At 37.6% G+C, this 19,524-nt stretch overlaps 1 protein-coding gene across 43 annotated transcripts in view; it reads left to right on the plus strand.

The window, feature by feature from the left end:
* Positions 1 to 19,524, plus strand: part of NRXN3 (neurexin 3) — a 958,542-nt gene that overhangs the window by 917,529 nt on the left and 21,489 nt on the right. For 26 of the 43 annotated variants that reach the window (XR_012056601.1, XR_012056603.1, XM_072930751.1 and 23 more), the window contains one exon: positions 2,902 to 2,986. Coding sequence is in view for 40 of the 43 variants with exons in the window: in XM_072930751.1 (XP_072786852.1) it covers positions 2,902 to 2,986 (85 nt within the window). In the remaining 3 variants the exon portion in view is untranslated. The remainder of the gene's footprint in view (positions 1 to 2,901; positions 2,987 to 19,524) is intronic. The other 17 variants (XR_012056602.1, XM_030273176.4, XM_041716427.2 and 14 more) reach the window with 1 other exon arrangement.

The following is a 19,524-nucleotide window of genomic DNA, read 5'->3' on the forward strand; positions in this document are numbered from 1 at the left end:
TGGAAGGATGTTTTGACCCTCAGTTTGGCTGATCACTTCCAAAATGCTCTAAACTTTTATTATCTACCAGTATTCTGTTGCAAGGAGATGTCCAGTTTAAAAAAAAAAAAAAAAAAACAAAAAAAAAACAAAAAAGGGCCTTGTTACCTTCCTAGTTTCATATGATGCCCCTAATATGCAAGAAGAAAAATAGTTATAAAGGTTCTCCTTATTCTTTACAAATACTAAATCACATTGTCAGTTCAATTGGATTTGATTCCACATTAATGTTGCATGAAGCCTTTAGATCTGAGCAAGTAAGTGGGTAATCAAATAGGTATAGCAGCTGATAAGTGACAACAACACGTTGTTATAATTTTTATGTTTATTTCCTACTGAAGCAAATCATTGCTGTTTTTCTATGAGAAGTGTGAATTGTCAGATGTTCAACTAAGACCAAAATCCACATGATCTACATTTAACCTGGAAATCAAAACCAATTGCCAGGGTTTTCCACTGTCTGGGCAAAGTCCTCTAGTAGTGATGGATAGTTTATTCCCTATTCACAGTACTATCCATAATTTATTCTTTATTCACTGTGCCGTCCTTACCCTTAGACAACTACAGTATAAATCTCCAGTTTCACTAACAACTTTTGCCCTGCTTAAAAATTTCTAGCAGTATAGCCTTGTTTACTAAATTGTGCTAAATTACTTTACATTGGTGCAATTAAAAGCTAATATCTTTTTACCCAGGGACAGCTACATTTCACTGTTGGAGAATGTGATCACTGTATAAGTTATAAAGTTTCTGGGGATAAATAATACATTCTAAAAGGTATGTGACAGAACCAGGAGAATTGAAAAAACTAAATTTCTATTTTGTATGTTCCTCCTTTCTTGTCCCCTTACTGAGAAGACAAAATTTTAAAGCCAGCTTGTCTTAAGAGAAGTCAGCAGCATTTCAACAGAATTCTTCCACTTTCTATGACTGAAAAAAGATGTTAAAAAAATGACCTTGAAATGTAAGGCGGGAACATATTACCTTCAGTTCCTTTTAATCTCGACTCCCCATGGAAGCAAGATTGTAAAAGTATTTAATGAAAGTATTTAAGCTTGAAACTACTACAAGATAGCATTCCACAAAACATTGCCAAATGACCATGCTGAGTATGACTGAGTAACACATAAAATACTTCATGACTGGATTTTTTTACAGATACTCTGTTTTTAATAGAGAAATAATTTTTACTTGCAACTGACCTATCCAGTTTTTCTTTCTTGGCTCAATCTGAGACACTGAATCAAGACTGAAGGATCATTAGGTTCAATCTGATCTTTCTAACTGACTTCTTGGTTCTCTTTTTCTCCCCTTAGCTCAAATACAAACAGAGATGGGGAGAGTAAGCAACTTCTAGCAGGGGTCAGAGGTGTTTCATAATGCTGGGAGCACAAGAGGCTATAAAAAGGACAGAGTCCTCAGAACTCTGTTGTAAAGGGAAGAAGGGACATGTAGGAGACAGACATAGCAGATATGAAAATGTAAATGAGACTTTATTTAAAGCTGGAGAGTCCTTATCAGGAATAAGGATTTGAAAGTCTTGCTGAGATGTGAGATTCCCAGAAATATTCACCTAGAGTACTGAAGTGCAGCTGTCCTGCTCCTGAGTTCAGCAGTGCTTCCTGCCTGGTGAGGAGCATTTCAGTTGTTCTGTTTCAGGAGTCATCCCACTGATCCTACTGCTCGGCAGAATTGGCAGCTCTCTACAAGGAAGAGCTGTTAAGGGAGACAGTTTCATCAGAAGCTGTGGTTGAGCCAATGCTGCTGAGCTGGGGTAATTTTGTATTGTGCACAGGAACATTACAACCTATGTCCAGAGGCTGCCACAGGCTCTCCCTAATGGTCTGCATTACTAATTCAACTAATTGCAGCAATTACAGGCAGGAGATGCTGCTGGGAAGAGACACCAGTACACGTCTCTCTAACATGCTGCAGTACATGCTGCTCATTAATTAGAGCAGTACACACACAGAAAGAAAAAATATTAAAAAATGAAAATTAAAAAAAAAAAAAAAAAGAAAATATCACCAGCTGGAAATGCAAAGGAATATGACAAAACCTGTAATGGTTGTGAATGGTTTCAGTTTGGTTTAATCCTTTCAGCGTCAGACTTTACATCTGGTCAACCTAGCTGCATCCACAGCCCTGTTCACTTGCTAAGCAAGGAGGTGAGCACACTTGACACAGGCAGCAGTTCTTCATCTTGCAACAAGTGAGTGGCACAGATATTTACTATCTGGGTCAGCACCAGATTTCCAGCCCAAGAGGTGCATTAACAGCAGGAATTATGTCTGCCTCAGAGTGGTGCATCAGGCACAGCAAAGAGTACTGCTGAGTGCTGTGTATTATCTGGGTCTATCTTGTATATTTTTCTTTGCAGAAAGCATATTCAGTCTGAGCATGCCTCACATGGTAAGTCTCTCAGGAAGTGCCTTCTGGCTGGCCCTACATGATTCTGGTATTTATGGAGGAGCCCAGCCTCCTCCAAGCAGACACATCTACCGTGGCTGTTCAGGGCAGTCTGCCAGCCAAGGAGGCTTTGTAGCCCACTGTACTTCATTCAACATCACCAGTGTGATCCACTTGCTGCCCTAAACAGTCCAGCAGGTGCACAGCACCTGTGCACACCTGAAATATTCAACAGAACAGGATAGGCACTGTTACTAAACAGGAGACTCCAACTTAATGGAGGACATGTTTACACGGGCATATATGGAGTGCTTGGTACAACTTAAATATTTTAAAAGGTACATTTGTGAAACCTTTTTTTTTTTCCCTTGGATATTTAGCTGCCTCTGTAATAGTCTTGACTTGCAAATATCTTACTTTTGTTTTCTTTTGTTCTTTTGCTTCACATGCCAGACAACAGATGACATCGTTTCATCAGCTGAATGTTCCAGTGATGATGAAGATTTCATTGACTGTGAACCCAGTACAGGTAAGTCAGGTCAGTCGTGTTTTGCTTGCTTTCTGATTTCATTTGCAAAAAACAATGCATACATATATTTTATATGTGTGTGAATGTATACATATATAATTATATATGTATATATATGTGTGTATATGTGTATATATATGCACTCATGTATATATACACTGTATATAAAATAAGAAACTATACAGCCAAGCATCAGATCCCATGGACTTGGCAACAGCAAAACACTGATATGTAGTCACTATTTGCTTTATATAAAGTTGTTCGCATGGAAAGGCAAACCTTCTGAAAGTGATTCCAGCTGACTAATATTTCACATATTTCTAGATGTTACTTTACTAACACAGTCGGAAAAAAATACAAATATGGAGTGTGACAAATAATGAAGATTTATGAAGTGGAAAGGGTAAACATTTGAAAACAAAAGAGAAAAGTGAAATAAAAATCAGTTATTAGCAGTGTTTAATCTTTCTTAATTACTCTGAAGATGGATGTTAAGGGATACGTTTGTCCATGGGATTTTGAGTACAGTTAACACGGTAATGTGTTTATACTAATTTTGTTTCCTGTGACCCCAAAGAAATTGGGGAGCACCAAAACTTAGTTTTAAAATAACAAAATTAGTAGTAATTCTTGCCTTGTTATCTGCAGTGATGCTTCAAAATGTATCGGTTAAAGAGTCAGGAGGACTGGCCATGTGGAACTGACTCAACTTCTCCCTTTCAGATACATTTTGATAAATTGATGGCTTTTCTTTCTGGTGAGATATATTATGTGGTATCCAGCAGGCAACTGCAGTCTACTTTATTTCTTACAGGCTTTTTCAAGTCTTCTTTTTTGAGGCTTGCCATGAGTTAAGCATTTCTATAATAGAGAACAGACATCATCGAATTTCTGTGTACATTTAAAAGAAAAAGAGGAATTTTGGTTAGAATTTTTGTCTTTAAAAGTTAAACATATAAATAGTTTAAGGGGGTTCTTTCATTTGGCTTTGTTTTGTTTGTTTTTGCTTTGTTTTATTTGGGATTATGGGGTTTTTTTCTTTACAAAAATACCAAGAAAGTAAATGTTCTGTTTCTAATTTCCTGAAGCCATTTGAGTAATAAAATAATAACATAAATTCACCCAAGACTAGTGCTTTCACATTTCTTTTCAATTTGTCATAGTGTACCTGCATTTTTAGTAGAACTTGGTCTTGCTGTAACCTGAAATTGGCATTGAATTGTAGCTGGGAACTTCCACTCATACTCTTGACTTCCCTGTGATGGCAGTGAAGGCAGTGACACAGACTGTTGGTAACAGGTAGCTCAGCCTACTTCCCATCTCTTTTTTCACAGATTTCTATGAATTTTTCTACTCCCCATCTGGAGGAAAAGCAGTCAAAATATTTCTCAATTGTGAAGTATAAACAATGGGGGTACTGAGAGTTTAAATAAAGGTAGTAATGAAATGCCAGCACAGTGATTGTAATGAAAGTGAGGCATGAGATCAATAGGACCATGGACACAAGGACAAAGGTATTGCAACTGATATGCAAATAAATGAACTCACTTCATTAAAGCTTCACTAACATGTGAAGACTTCTATTTTTTAATTTATATTCTGATTGCCATGTATTTCAACTAAAGGACAAAAGGATGTCTGTATCAGATTCCTCCTCTTGTAAAGTTTTGTTTCAAAAATCACAATAATTTCAGCAGCTAGAAATTGTAACAGCAATATTTTCAGCTTGTGCTGCCAGTGGAAAAATCAGTTTGAGTAGAAATTTGGTAGAACAGCATGTTTAGCATAAAATTTCATAGTGCTGTACAGTAACATTTCCAGACTAAAAATACCTCCTTTCCGACACAGTTAGAAATCTAATGCTACAAACAGGTACAAACTGGATTTGTAAAAATTACTTGCTTTTGAAAATCCTGATAAACATTACAGTTGGCAGATATAAGTGATTACAGACATTTGAATATCTGCTGTGTAAAATAATATGATTCACTGAAAAACTGCTGAAGGTTCTCTCCTAAACTACTAGACATTCTCATAAATTTCATAAGTATCTTTCATTGCACCCTACTCATCCTCTTGCATAGGAAGGTGGACCACATAAACCACTGAAATCAGATTCTTTTCTAGGGAATTACTATGACATTAGAATAAAAGTTAGCTTGATGCTATGTAAAAATAAGTCCCACAGATGGTCTTTGCTGATGAAATCTGCACTTCCAGATTGAGTTCTCCTGCTCTCAGAGGTGCTGGTGTATAGAATTGCCAGAAGGAGGAGGAATATGCAGGTCCTTTTTGCATAAACTTTACTCATTCCATCATAATAAGAAGGAAAAGTAGCAGTTTATAGGGCTTCTCATTTTCTTTGTCTATCTTATTGTCTCCATTCTCAGTGCATCCAGTGTCTGCTATCCAGGCAGTATCAAAGCACTCATTCAGCCCATTCTGCTCTGGAGCACTAAAGCAATAAGCTGGTTTATCGAAATCCAGTAGTGCTGGCTTGGCTGAGCAGATATGTTTGCCTTTACACTTCACCAGCCAAGTCAGAACTCTGGCCACACGCCAAGAACTGGTATTTAAATATGTACATTGTGGAGTGGAAAAGATCCAGATTATCTTGCTTGTGTTTTCTAGTGTGTGGCTTCAGATTTTTTTTTTAACTTATTGTTGGTTTGGTTTTTTTTTTTAATTGGGCTCATTTGAAATTACTTCATCCTATTCTGTTGACAGGTCACTGCCTTCTGCCTTGCCTGATCCTTTTTACAGCAGACTGAAAATTAAATGACCTAACCCAGCACAGTCTTCTTTTTGTTGCTCTGATAATGTGTAGCTTTTAAAGCTCTTGAGTTTCTGCCAAATTTGGCTTTCCATCACCCTCAATGCCATGATCTACTAATGTAAAGGTTACTGAACTCACTACTGCAGCTGTGAGATATGATACACATCACTATGAACCTGCTGTGCAATAGCCAAGACAAGGGCAGCAGAGAATATTTCTCTGCAGATCAGAAGTTTTCAGATTTCGTATGGGTCAGAATCAAATCCCAATATCTAGAGATATTATTTAGGTCTCAGTCCTTGGAATCAGAGGCAGTACTCTACATAGAGTCCTTTTGAAGCCTTTGGTTTTGGTGTACTCAGAGGCTGAAAATCATGTCCTCATTGAGACTAAATATCATGCAAGGACCATTTGGCAAGGTCTTATTGCCACTTAACTCTGATTGACAGTTGAAACCAAGACCTGAATCTCATGTGCATACGATCTGCATCTGAACACTCGCAACACTTTCAAAAAAGACAGTGTGAAGGTGATTGCCTAACTGCTCTCCAGGATTCTCCAAGCTGGCTTGAGACGCTCACTGTAGCAGGCTGGCTAAGACTTTGTGCCCCCTTCCAAAAGTTATTTCTTTTGGAATTTTGGTATAAAAATTTCATTTAAAAAACAAGAGCTGTCACTGGACTTGTTCTGACTGAGGTAGCTTACAGATATCACCTGTAGACAAGTATGTATACAAAAGGATTTATTCTAAGTGACAGCAATGACAGCTTTGGATCCAATCAAAACCCCCCTGTATTTTATGTAATGCAAAAAAAAAAACATTGCAGGTTCAGGGACAGAAATTGCCCTGTATTCATCTTATTACAGACAAGCCTAGATACCCTTAGATCTCTAGATCTCCCAGAAGGCTTAATCTAAATTATATGGGGGGAAAAAAGCATTTACTTAACATTCAAGAGAATATCCTCTTTTATCTCTATGAAAATGTTGTTTGTCCAGTACGTGGCCAAAAACCTTCTTTTTTCTGTGCCAAAGCAGATGCTTTTCTCTGGTATGAGTACAGGACTGTCTTCTGGCCTGCTTCAAGGAGATCAGAGGCTCAAATATTCAAGTTCCTCAAAACTCAAGCCAAGGTCCTGAGTCTCTGCTTTTAAACACAGCTCTGTGGTGTTTTTTTGGTCACTCATCTCCTCTCAGAGAATGTAAGATTTGTAAGGAAAACATCTTTTCTAACAAGGAATGACTAGTAAGCACTGTGAAGAAAGAAAGCATTTATCTCTTTTCAGTGAAATGAGGAGCATCCTTACAATCTGATTTTACTGAGACTTCAAAACCTTGACATGGATCATTATGCTTTCCTGACAGCTGTTGCTGTCTCCTCACACCATTGCCCTCATTCCTGTTAAGGATGTCCATTAGTGGAGCTCTGGCACCAGGCAGGCTGGATGCTGGTGGCCAGGCAGCTGGTTGGGATCATAGCCCAGGCTGCTCCTTGGACTACTCAAAACAGTGAGACCCAAACACTCACCAATTAGCCTGAAGCCCAGAATACAGCTTCTTGAAGTGGTCTGTAGGGCTTAATCCTTGTTCTCTGGCTTGACACGTCCTGTGTTTCTTCCCTGGTGCACTTGCCAGTTTTCCCTTCCTATCAGCCCTCTAATTTCCAATGTGATTTCCCTCCCCGCCACCCAGGGAAATTTACTTTGTGTTTCCCAAAAGGCTTCATATATGTTAAGGCTGTCTTTGTCTAATCAGACTGGTAAGCCTTCCTGATGGGGGACTGGACACAGCAGGAGGTGTGCCAAAATCTACAGTTCTTTGCATTGGAAATTTTTTATACTTACACACAGGAGGCACATATCCAACAGATATGCCCTCTGTATCTATAATTTACTGGCCTATAGCCATCCACCTGCAGCTTGCCTGGGTCAGAGATTTATTTGCAGAAAACAAGCATAATCTGTCTTCCAAAACAGCTGGCACAGTACAAAAACCAATATGTTTGGAAGTGAAGACTTCCCTGAAGAAACTAAAAGAAGTGTTGATTTGGCTGTTGTCCTCATAACTACATCAATGTCCCTGAAGCAGCTAGGGAATTTTCATTGTTCTCCTAACAGGAACACCCCCCACAATCCAGTGTTCAGTTACCCCCCCAGTCTTTCCCTCTGACAAGCAGGAATACTTCCTCGTTTCTCATGTTGTGAGTAAGAAATGCCCTTTAAAGTTGTGTGCCTGCCTCCAAGTACTCAGAGAAATAGACTTCCCATCTCATAAGCTGGATACCATATGGACCAAAGGATGGGGGTTCATCCACAACACCTCCCAGGGAGTAATAGCAGCACTTGTTTGATGGAATTTCCTAGCTACAATCTTACAGCCAAAACAAAATTAAATTAGCAAGTTTTACAGTCATGCAGATGACTTACAGGAAGTTTTGTTTTCTTTTTAGTTTTGTGTTTTGTTTTGGGGTTTTTTTTTTTTTTTTCATTAGGAATACTGAGATTGGTTTTCAGCGTATTGGTCATTCTATCTATGTAAGGTCCAAAGGCCCCACCCATGAGGCTATTTTATCTATATATGCACTATATATACAGTGTGCATATATATCTATATGCTAAAGTAATAAATGACCAATATCAGCAGTAGCCCCTATCATCCAATCACATGTTTACACAGAAATTCATGCCTTCATCTAACCCTGGCATCCGCTGGTGTGGACAGATGCATGATCTTGTTATTTGAACAAAGCATGTTAATTTCTTTTCTGTTAAATTTTTTTCCTTCTTCCTTTTATTTTTTTTTTTTTTTTAATTGATAATTTCATCTACCAATTAGCCTTGGGGTAGGGTGGGGCAGGGAGAACAAAAAAATTATACAGGTATATCGATCGATATATACACACATACTCCGTGTATATATAGATAGATATATACATTGTATATATTTGAAGAACATTTTCTGTCGTTTCACCTCATCTTGTGCCGCATGAATTTTTGGTGATTGATATTTTAGTTTCTTTTATATTTCCTTTTTTTTTTTTTGGCTCGTAATCGTGCCATACTGCTATTTTTTTAATTTTTTTAATCATCGCTGTACTTCTCAATTTATACTTTTGGAGTTCTTACAACAAAATAATGGTTTATTCATCTCAAGACTGAAATATAGATCTGCAAACCAATAAAGGCAACAAAATCTTTTCTTGCCATCCTCAAGAAATTCATATTTTTGGATGTCCCAAGAAAGTTGTGTTCAAAAGAATGAAGAGTATTACCCCTCCTTTATTTTTATTTCCCTTCTTTTTTAAACTTCTGCAAAGTCTCTATCCTGTTTATTCCCTTTTCCTTTTTTTTTTTTTTTAATTGAGTTCAGAGAAAAAAAAAAAAAAAACACCCAGAAGGAAAAAGCCTTCCCCTTTACCCTGCATATTCCCAAGTAAAACTCTTCCAATGTAAAGAGCCCTAGAAACTGCAGATGGCATAAAAAGAATTTTATTGCAATGCAGAGTGTCTGTTGTATCTTTTATTTCTGGGTCAGTGCAAGATCATTTTTCTGGCATGCTGTAGTTTAGCTGATGTAACTAACCATGGCCTTCATTAACCAGTGCATGGGCTGTGATGACACCATCGTATGTTCCATCAGAGCTATGCATTCAGGCTAACCGAGCAAGTCTGTAGTGTATGATTTGGGGGGGATATTGTTTTGATTTTAATTTTTATTTATATTATAATTTATTATTTTTGGAAGAGTTATGCCAGTACCCTTGGCTGCTTTTTGCAGCCTCGGAATTATAGATCTACTTTTTTAATGGGATTTCTTTACTTTTTTTTTATTTCTCAGTAGTGATTTTGCGTCTTGTTTGTGTCCATCTGTCTTGTCACTGTGTCTTGGAGTCCATTGGTCCAGTGTTGTTATGTGATTCTGTTCTCTGTTTGTAAGCTGGTGTTTAGCTCCTTGGCGCTCTGTCATCCCTCATCCCCTTCCCTTCCCTTCCCCCCTTCCTCACCTACCCGAGGGAGGTCCACAAAGAGGCACCAAGCTTTGAATGATGTTCTGAGTGACTCCCCGAGGCTTCAGGATGGATGTTTCAAGATGTCCGCAGAGCTTCATAAGACCAAGTTTGCAGCTGTTCTGTTTTCAATAGTTTTCAAACTCTGTTATAAATTCACTCATAGAAGTGGTTTGCTGGCATAATACTAAAGTGACTTCTTTTACAGCTTCTTAAGGGATTTGTGCCTACATGCTGATGTGTTAGAGTAAGAATTCCTGCTATCTGTGCTTTAGACACCAGACAATGGGATGTACCTAGGAAGTTTTATAAAAGACAGTCTTGGAAAAGGAATCTGCATGTGCAGATGAAAGGATATCTTTGCGAATGTATTTTTTAAATCCACAGTTCATAGTTTGTAATTAGCAGACAAAAGTCTAGGATGTACCTAGAATTTCTAAGAGTAGTATGTCTTCATTCTTTGGGGTCAGTCTTCTGTCTGTTACTGGGTGATCTCTTCTTCTTACTGATGCTGGTGAAAACTGGCTTGCTGATATTTACTTGTATAACTTGAACACAATTCTGGAATTGCATCTGGGGTGTCTTCTGCCATATGCATCATAAATGTGCGATAATGTGTAAAGCAAAGGAAAACAAGCTGAGTTTTCAAGCGTCTGCTTAGATTAGAAATATGGTTTAGAAAAATATACTTTGCTTGTCCAATGGTTCATTTCCTGGTACCTTAATTCAGTTCTTTGTGAATGTGCTAGCCACATTAATGGCACAGGAAGCTTCAGTGCATTAGCGTACATCAGCTGGCATCAAGTGGATCTGCTCAAGATAGTGGAGAAAAAGGCAGACAGTTTTCATGCAGCTAATGTTCACATCATCACAAAAAAGCATACTTACACATACCTTTAGCCTAGCTAAAATTCCAGCTTTTTTGTAGGAATTAGTTTGTTCTGAAGAGAAGACATTGAAATCTGTGAACTTTTCTCACTGGACCATGATATAATGCCTTTTTAGGCTAAGAGCTACTAGAAGAGGGAAGTGATAGGATATGCTCAGGTTTCCAACATGGAATTATTTAGTTATTTCATTTAACTTACCCAAGATATGCTTCCTGTACTTCCAGAGAGATAAAAAGATCACTTTTCTTTCACCAGTGGAAACCAATGATTTTTGTTCAGTTTAGTTTTCTTAATTCTTCTGTAATCTGAGAAAAATTATTGAGTGTAATTATTACAAGAGAAAATAAATCAATATTTAAAGCTGGCTTGGTTTAGATTTTAGATCTCATGTGTTTTTCATAACCAGCAATTCCTACTGAATCTAAAGCTTTTTCTTGGCAATTGCTTAAGTAAAGCAACTGCCTATAAAATTATATTGTAATCAACAAGCTTGTATTTTTGTGCAATACTGCCCTCTGGCAGAGAGACCAGGACAGTCCTGTTACAATGCAAACAGCAAAAGAAACCAATTTTTTAGAACAAGTGGCAGGTTATTGGAGCAGAACAATTGGAGTTTTAGCCCCCTGCATCATGAAGTTCAGGGTAACCTTCAGACTGGAGTAATGTGATGATCAAGTGTCCAGGCATCATGACAGTAACCTCCAGGCTGTGATAAAGCTTCTGTTTCCTACTGAATGGTGACTTTGGTTTGCCTTATGTAGCCTCTCGTATGCCTGTGACCGGCCTTCTGCGGGGGCAAGGGCCTCAAGTGCAGGAGATGCTGTGAGAGGTCCCATTTTGCTCTGTTTTATCCCGGTAACATTATATATGGATATCTGGCACTAGAAATAGTTCTTATTTTTTTTCTGTCTCAGGGCAGGTTGCTGGTTTCAGCTTTTGTGACACTTGTCACTGAGCAAGTGGAAAAGCTGAGAATTCAGTTGTTTAAGCCAAGAATAAAAAGCCTGAACTTGTAACAGTTCTACTGTTGATTCCTTCTGTGACTATGTGTGTATATTGTTCATTTGCCTACCTATAAGGCAGGGTAAATGAAGTACTTCTAGCTAAATGAGGTAAAGATGAAAGGAAAGGAGATATAATTACTGTTTTAATGGACTTTGATATTCAGGTGCAAATTGCTGTTCAACACCCCAAAATGGTTCTGTACTGCTTCCTACCACAAATGTGCAAATAAACTGTGTTATTGTTAAGGTTTTAGTACTATATGCTATCTTCACTTGCTGTGAGACGTAATATTATCACATATTTTTATAAAGTAGGCACAACTCCTAATCTGCTAATGCAGAGAGAATAAAGAGAGAGATACAAAAGTCAAGTATTTTAATCTCAGGGATCATTGGTGTGACATTATTTTCATTAAATATCACTTTTCCCTCTAGAATGAACACATGCATCGGAATGAATCATGTTCAGACTACATAAATTAATGTCACAAGTGGACAGCAATACACAGATCTTAAATATCAGAATTTCCATTGCTTGGACTTGCATGTTCGTAGAATTTTCCTTTGAAAATGTAACAGTTTCTCCAGCCTGACTTAGGTGGTGTAAGTTTCCCTGGTTTTGCATTTAAGATCGGGAAAGATCAGAATCAGCCCTACAGTCTGGCTACCTTGCCCTTGCTGCCTTCCAGTGTTTTTTTAAAGCATGTTCTCTAAACTCAAAGCCATGTGCACTGTCACATCCTGGCAATCCCTCTAGTGCTGTGCCTATGTTATCAAGCTGACACATGTCTAAAATACTAAGATATGATATTTTCAACCTGCTGCGACTTGCTTTTTGTCCCTGTTAGCTTTGATTTTCAGCTTCATAAAATATATGGTAAAGAAAATAAAAATAGCCAATGACACATTCAGTGGAAGAGCTAGCACATGACTCAGAAACAGATTTTTCATCAAAAGCAAATATTTGTTTATTAGAACCTGAAATGTCTATAGCAGCTGATTAATTACCTTTAAACAAGAAGAAAGTATCTGATTTCTGAAAGATAAGTAATATCTGTTAGAGAGAAATCATGTTGAGCATTTACAGATACTAGGGACAGAGATAGGCTTTTGCTTCTAAAGGTTTTTCTTATAAATTTCTTTTGGTCATCATGCCTAGACCTAAGAGTGCCTTGTGTACTATAAGTTCAAAGGTACCGCTGTTCACATGAACTATAGACTAATACCTCAGGAGAGCAGGAAAACCTATTCTATTTTCCACCCAAGTAGATCGTGAGAAACCAAAGTTTGTAATAATTTCAAAGGGGTTATTCCTTTGTTTTCATTCCACCTCTCTGTTTCAGTTCCAGTTTTTTATTTACAAGTTGTAGAAATCAGTGCTTTCTCCCAAATGTAAGAAGAGGGGGATCCCAGCTCCTAGGGGACATGAAGTGTAGTATTTCTTTAATACTACTTCGCTTAAATGCTCTGTGAGGAGCAGAAATCAAAGCCCATACCAGTTTGGAAATGAGGTATGGGAGCAAAAAACAAACCAAAAATAAATTAGACTGGCTTCATTTGAAATCTCAGATGCCTACTTATTTGAGAACCCATTTGGTCTTTGCACTAACAAATTCATTATTAAAACCTTGCAAAAGACCCACCACCATGGACTTTCTTTATCTACTTCTGCTGAGTCTCAAAAATACTAAAGTTCTTTGGTCCCATGGAGTGGTGTAATAAGGATCATCAGCTCCTCTTTTTACATTCAAGAGCAACTACAACTATTTTGCAAAGTTTGTAAAAATCTCAAAACAAAATCTCAAAATTAGCTTCTTTAGAGCAACAAGAAAATGGCCTAAATTTTATCTCCACTGGTTTCACTCCACCTCAGTGTCAGAACAATAAATGTCAGAGGAAAAGGGGAAAGGTTGCTCTGTCTTTGAGGGAGAGCAGAAATGCAAAGCAATTTTAGCAATTTTGAGCTTTTTTTTTTTTTTAATATATGTCCATAATTCAGGATTTTTCCCTAATACTGAAACCAGTATGACTGATTCTGACTAGTTTTAACAACTACTGATTTCACTACTGACATCTGGGGAATTCATAAATTTTGTATTTGACCAATGAAAACAGCAAAAATAATCCCGTTCCGGTTATTTTCTAATGTATCCAAAAAAATTTTATTATTTTCTTCTGACTTCTCTCCATTCAGTAACAAGTCTACTTGTGGAGTGCCTGGAGACAGACCTGTATTTCCCCTAGAATCCATGGTTCTTCTGCATGCTAATTTTTTCAGTGCTAAGACAGGGATGATAAATATACTGCAAAACATGCACACATGCTCACTCTCTCTTTGTACATGTGTGTATATTTATACAACTGTTAATGCCATGTTTATGTTCTGGCTAAAAGAAGCATTTTAGGGAACTGAAATAGTAGAATAAATCTGTTGAGGAGCATTATAAGCAAATGTGGAACCAATGCATTGAATCTTGCCTTATACTCTTTCTCATGCGCCTGTTATGTTCTGCTAGGTCAGGTCTTTGGCTTTTGTATAACTCAGAAAGCTGCTAGTACATCCCATCATTTTGGGGGAGGTGGTTTGCGAGTGAGGGCAAGTGTGACTTGGGTTTGAGATCTGGGAACAGCCTGAAACAGAGGATCCCTGTCATGCATCTGAACTCACAGCAGGGAGGTGTCTTCAGTGAGGTTCTGAATCATTTACCTCTGTCAGGATTCTGGGTACTCTCAGAGACCTGTGGAGAGGATTAAAAAGGTTTGACAGCTGGAGAGAAAGTCAGTGAAGTGGGAGTATGTATGTATCTGAAATAAAATAAAGTGCTCTTTTGTTCAGTGAACTGGCCATACTTCCTGATCTGCCCTTATTCCCATGGTTGATGGGTGGCATTCCTGGAACATTGTGGATCATATGCAGTCCACTGGTAGAAGGCCCCTCCTTGGCACTGGGGCTGTTCTTACACAGATCAGAGGTTTTGCCACCCAAAAATGTCCTCTGCCCCTTTGGTGTGGGGGTGCAAACCTCAGCAAAGCCTCAGCAAAGCACCAGCTGCTTTTGTAAATGGCCAGTTGTTTGAGTCTTTAATTTTAAACATTTCAGTCTCTCACACCCTTTACTCACATGCTTAAAAATGCCAAATAAGCCCCAAAGGAATTCACAGACTGAAAAGTAGTTTAATATAGTCACACCTTAGTTCTTTCTTAGTAAAAAAATGAAGATTTAGGGCTGAATTAGCATGCAGAAGAACCATGGATTCTAGGGGAAATACAGGTCTGTCTCCAGGCTCTCTCTTCTGAGCTGTCTGTGTCATATCCAAAACAAGAAAAGGTTTGGTTACTTTTTTTGCATTTTGAAATTGTTGCTCTAAAACAAATAAAAATTGCATTCTAACAAAATCTCTAATTATGAAACAAAGTAAACTTAAGTTTTAAAGTATTTTATGGGGACTTCTTTTGTCCCCCCACTTAATTTTTCTTCTTTTATGATTTCTGAAAATATGACTACTAAATTTCACCTGTAAATAACTTCGGAGCTTCTTGTAGTTCTGTTTTCCAATTTCTTTTCTCCCCCATTAGGTTCCCCAGAACATTAAACCATGCTTTCCTGCATAGGAAACATCTGTCACTAGCTCTGTAGGAATTACATTAGAAGACTAAGCCCTTTGATTACATTTATCAAAGGAGCTGAGCCAGTACATTTCAAAATTTTCAGTTGTTTTGTTCACAGCTTTTCATTGTATTTTGAATAGCAATGGTAAAGTCCATCCCTGTAGCTGAGTGATCTTTCCCACATATGCTGTTTTCCAAATCCATCACTTTTCCCTTGGAAAGAAAAAGCAAACAAAAATGATTTTGAGAGACAGGAAAAAATTCTCTTTCGCTGATATAATATTTTTAGAAACAGATGGAAAAACAAACTGCAGATGTTGTGCCTGCAGCACCTCTATTCTAATAACGGGATTGTTGAAAGATGAAAACAGCCATTTGTGTGTCTAACTCATTCTGTTAGTAGTTCTTCCTCCATGCAAGAAGAGCAGGGAATCCTGGTACAGCAGTTTTCCCCCTGTTTTGCCTCCTCTGAAAAGGATTTACACAGTTCTCTGCTGAAGAATGGGTATTCTGGTAGTGCTGTCTACAGCAAGCACAAAGACATGAGATAGTATAGAAAAAACTAATCCAAATCATCTACATGTCATTTATTATTGAACCAGTAGATTTTTTTTATTGTCCTGGTGACTTTTTTCCATTTGCCTCTGAGATGACCTTTCCTTCCTGATGACAAGCTGCAAGTTTTCTGTTGGCCTGTCTCGTAGGTGGCAAGTGTCCAAACCTAAGCTGCCAATTCAGATCATTTAAGAAACTCTCAAGACTTGCCAGGCTTAGCATGCCTCATGTAAGAACACTATATTCACATGAAATGTTTAAAGTATCCTGAGGAACTGGAACCGTTTCGTTGCTTTTTCCCAACAAAATCTGCTTACATTTCATTAAAGCTAATTAATTAGGAGTCTAAGCAGCAAGTCAGATCAAAGCCATTTGGACTACTGTAATAGTAGACATTTTGTGAAGGCTCAGATTTTTTATGATCTTCAGAATATAAATTGCTATTCATACCTATGGCTTTTGCCTTAAAATCCCTATACAAACAATATTGGTTTTGTATTTTATTAGCATTTAATCTCTGATGCCAGCTACGCATTCAAGATGCTTATTTTAAAATAAATTTTGGTAGTTATATCCTGGAGGTGGCTGCATATGTGAGTGTCCAATAGCCCCAACAACATTTTATAGCTGTATTGCCATAATTTTTCTAGCAACTAAGGGGAGCTTTGTGGATATTAGAGCAGTTGAGCATTTGCTTCTAGGATCTAAATTTTAGATTTATACACTGACAAGAGATAGTTAATCCTTTCATAGACTGAACCCTTAAAGTCTATCTGAATGGCAGAACTTGAAATAAGACCTTGGAGTCTTAATTCTTCTTTCAGTTTCCAACCTTAGTTTATCTCTCCTCTACTTTTAAACAAAAGTTGTGTTTTGATCCTTCAGATTTCTTGAATCTTTAAACAGATACACACACCAGGAGGTCATTTTTCTGTGGATCTAGCCATGTTAGACTAATGACAGTTTTTACTGTGTGTGTCATATTACATCAATTTTCTAATTCAAGGGAGATTTCAGCAAGTACAAACCCAGATGACGAAGCTATCTACAGTGAAGGCAAACATTTTAGACATCAACTTAGAGCAATGATTGTTGTTCCTTGTTGAACAGCAGTTCTTTATCGGTTTTCTCTTTTGTATTGTATTGTGCTGTTCTGTTCTGGTAATGAAATGCACAGAACTGTACACATAATTTCAGGGGTAGTGCTGACAAAGCCGAGTAGAGAGGCACTGTTATCTCTCTGCTCCATTACAGTGACGCCTCTGCTTACACAGCGCCTGAGTTCTGAATGTAGCTGGGAAGCTTAATAAGCATAGGGAACTGGTGCAGGGGAAGGAGATTCTTTGCAAGAAAGGATTAAGGGATGGCAAATGCAGTTTCCTTTTATAAAATCCAATAAATCGAGCTTTACGTCTCTGGCTGGAGCACTGAGAAAGGTGCTGGAAATAGAAAGCAAAGAAAAAGAAAAAAAAATATATGGGTTACATAAAGTAAATATATATGAAAACCCGTTAGTATTGTTCTGTTGCGTAATATTATTACAGATTTCAGATAGTTCTAGCAAATATCCTAGATGTGAAAACAGAGTGCTGGTAATATCCTGTCCCCAGGAGATAGACTGCATGTCATATTTTAGGTTTCTCTGATTATGAAATTATGCACGTGCTGTACCTCTCATTTACTGCTAATGTAAGTCAGCGATAATGCATATAAGCATTATCGATGTAAAACTGCTGCAAGTGAGTAGCAAATCATGCTCTTAAGTTTCAAAACTTAAGATTGTTTGCCAGAACTGAACATTAGATCAGAAAGAGTGGATTGGGTAATTCATAGCATGTATAGGAAAAAAAAACCCAATTGTATGTACAAGGAATTCCTGGGGGAATGCATTTGGTAATAGGCTTAAATTACCAAAACCAGAACTTTTCTGCTGCATTCCTCACTTGTTTTATAACTCTCTTCCAAAACTTTTGTCTACAGCATTTTTGAACAGGATATTGATTTTTCTTTTAGGAAAGGAAGGAGTCAGCACTTGGATTTCTATAGCAGTTCAGAATTTGGATTCAAATTAAATACTATCATAGTTTAAAAATGCAAAAAAAAAAAGTGTACATTCCTGTATATATGCATATGCATGCATATTTGTTAATTACATTAGCCACATGGCTGGAAAAACTGGCAGCCTGATGAGATGTTGAGTGACTTGGGATTAATGAAAGTAGAAAGTATTTAGTAGTTTAAAGTATTAGGGCTTTTGTACAGTTATGTGTGGAAAAAAATCACTATATAGAGTTAGTTAGACCTTAAATCAAAGACTGGAAAAAAAAGTCCAAATAATTTAACAGGGAGGAGAGACTTCAGCCGGGGCATTTCAAAGCTCAGCTGTCAAATACAACAGCTTGTTTTCATAAGGTGCATATCATCTACATTTTTTACTATATTTCATTACAATGCTCTGCTTTATTCTACACTGTATGACTACATAAGGAACGCCTGTTGGTTTTCTGAGATCAGGCAGCTTCTGACTTTCACTTACTTTTTTGAGCCCAGCTGGTGCATCTGTATGCTACACATTAATATTCTTGAAGGGATGAAGGCAGCAGGGATAAACCTTCCTTTCGCTTTTTTCTGTCTTTAAAGTAAGCCATTGCTTACTTTACTTCCATGTTTATTTCCACACTTGATAGTGTTATGGATCTTCTTGGTCTTATCTAACAGAGCACACAGCTCTATGCCAGGTAAGGTGTTTGACCAGAAATGCACTGTTATTACCTCAGTGGCATTGTTTATCTCAGATTTGAAATGTGTTCTGGAGGCATTATAAAGAAGCTTTTCAGACCTTTAGTAAGAGTGATAAATGCTATTGTCTGCTTTTCATAAATATAATCAGAGATGTTCATAGGATACTTCCTTAGGTGTCTCACTAACAAGCTTTAGTTGAGAGAAACGTGGAGCAATGCAGGGAGAAAATTATTTGTAGGGCATGCAACAGTTGCAGAGGTGGAAGGAGGGTAAACTACTGCTGAGTTTAAAAGAATTGCATTAATAAAGGAGAGAAAATGTTTCTAAATAAAATTGGTTTTTTCATTATGAAAAGCCATATTTGTTTAAGCAAAAGGAAAAATTTCACCCACAGCTATACCTGAATGCCATAGATGAACAAACAGAAAATGTTTCCTCCTCTTCACTGATCTGTGTGTTTGGATTCAGAGACCAGTCCACTGACTTCTAAGGTTTTGTATCCTGATGGTCCATATAAATTCCACACAGTGCTGGAGTTAGGGAATAGATTCCAATCAGTCCCTCACTTTCCCTGTGGAATTATGTTCAATTTTAAAGTTCAGTCGGTCATATTTCTTTAAGATCACTGAAGGCAATAGGGTAGCTACAAGGTTGCCAAGTACATACCTTAATCTACAGTCTTTCCTGTTGAGTGGCAATGATAGGAGACCTGAACTCATCTCTCAGATCCCTAACTTGGGTTGGCAGCAAACTGGAATGAAGAATATATTTAGAGTTGGACATAGATATTTATCAGGTTGGAAAACTTTCCAATGAGACAATAAGCAGGAAACACCATGGTAGAGTTTTGAAGTAGAATGTAATTTTTAAGAAAAAGGTGAAGCTGAGGAAAGAGCAAAAGTGAAGTGTTTTTTCTAGTTAACTCCATGGTATGCATCCCCACCTATGAAGACAGAGCACATACA

Source organism: Taeniopygia guttata, chromosome 5 (genome assembly GCF_048771995.1).
Source record: "Taeniopygia guttata chromosome 5, bTaeGut7.mat, whole genome shotgun sequence".
Classification (NCBI taxonomy): domain Eukaryota; kingdom Metazoa; phylum Chordata; class Aves; order Passeriformes; family Estrildidae; genus Taeniopygia; species Taeniopygia guttata.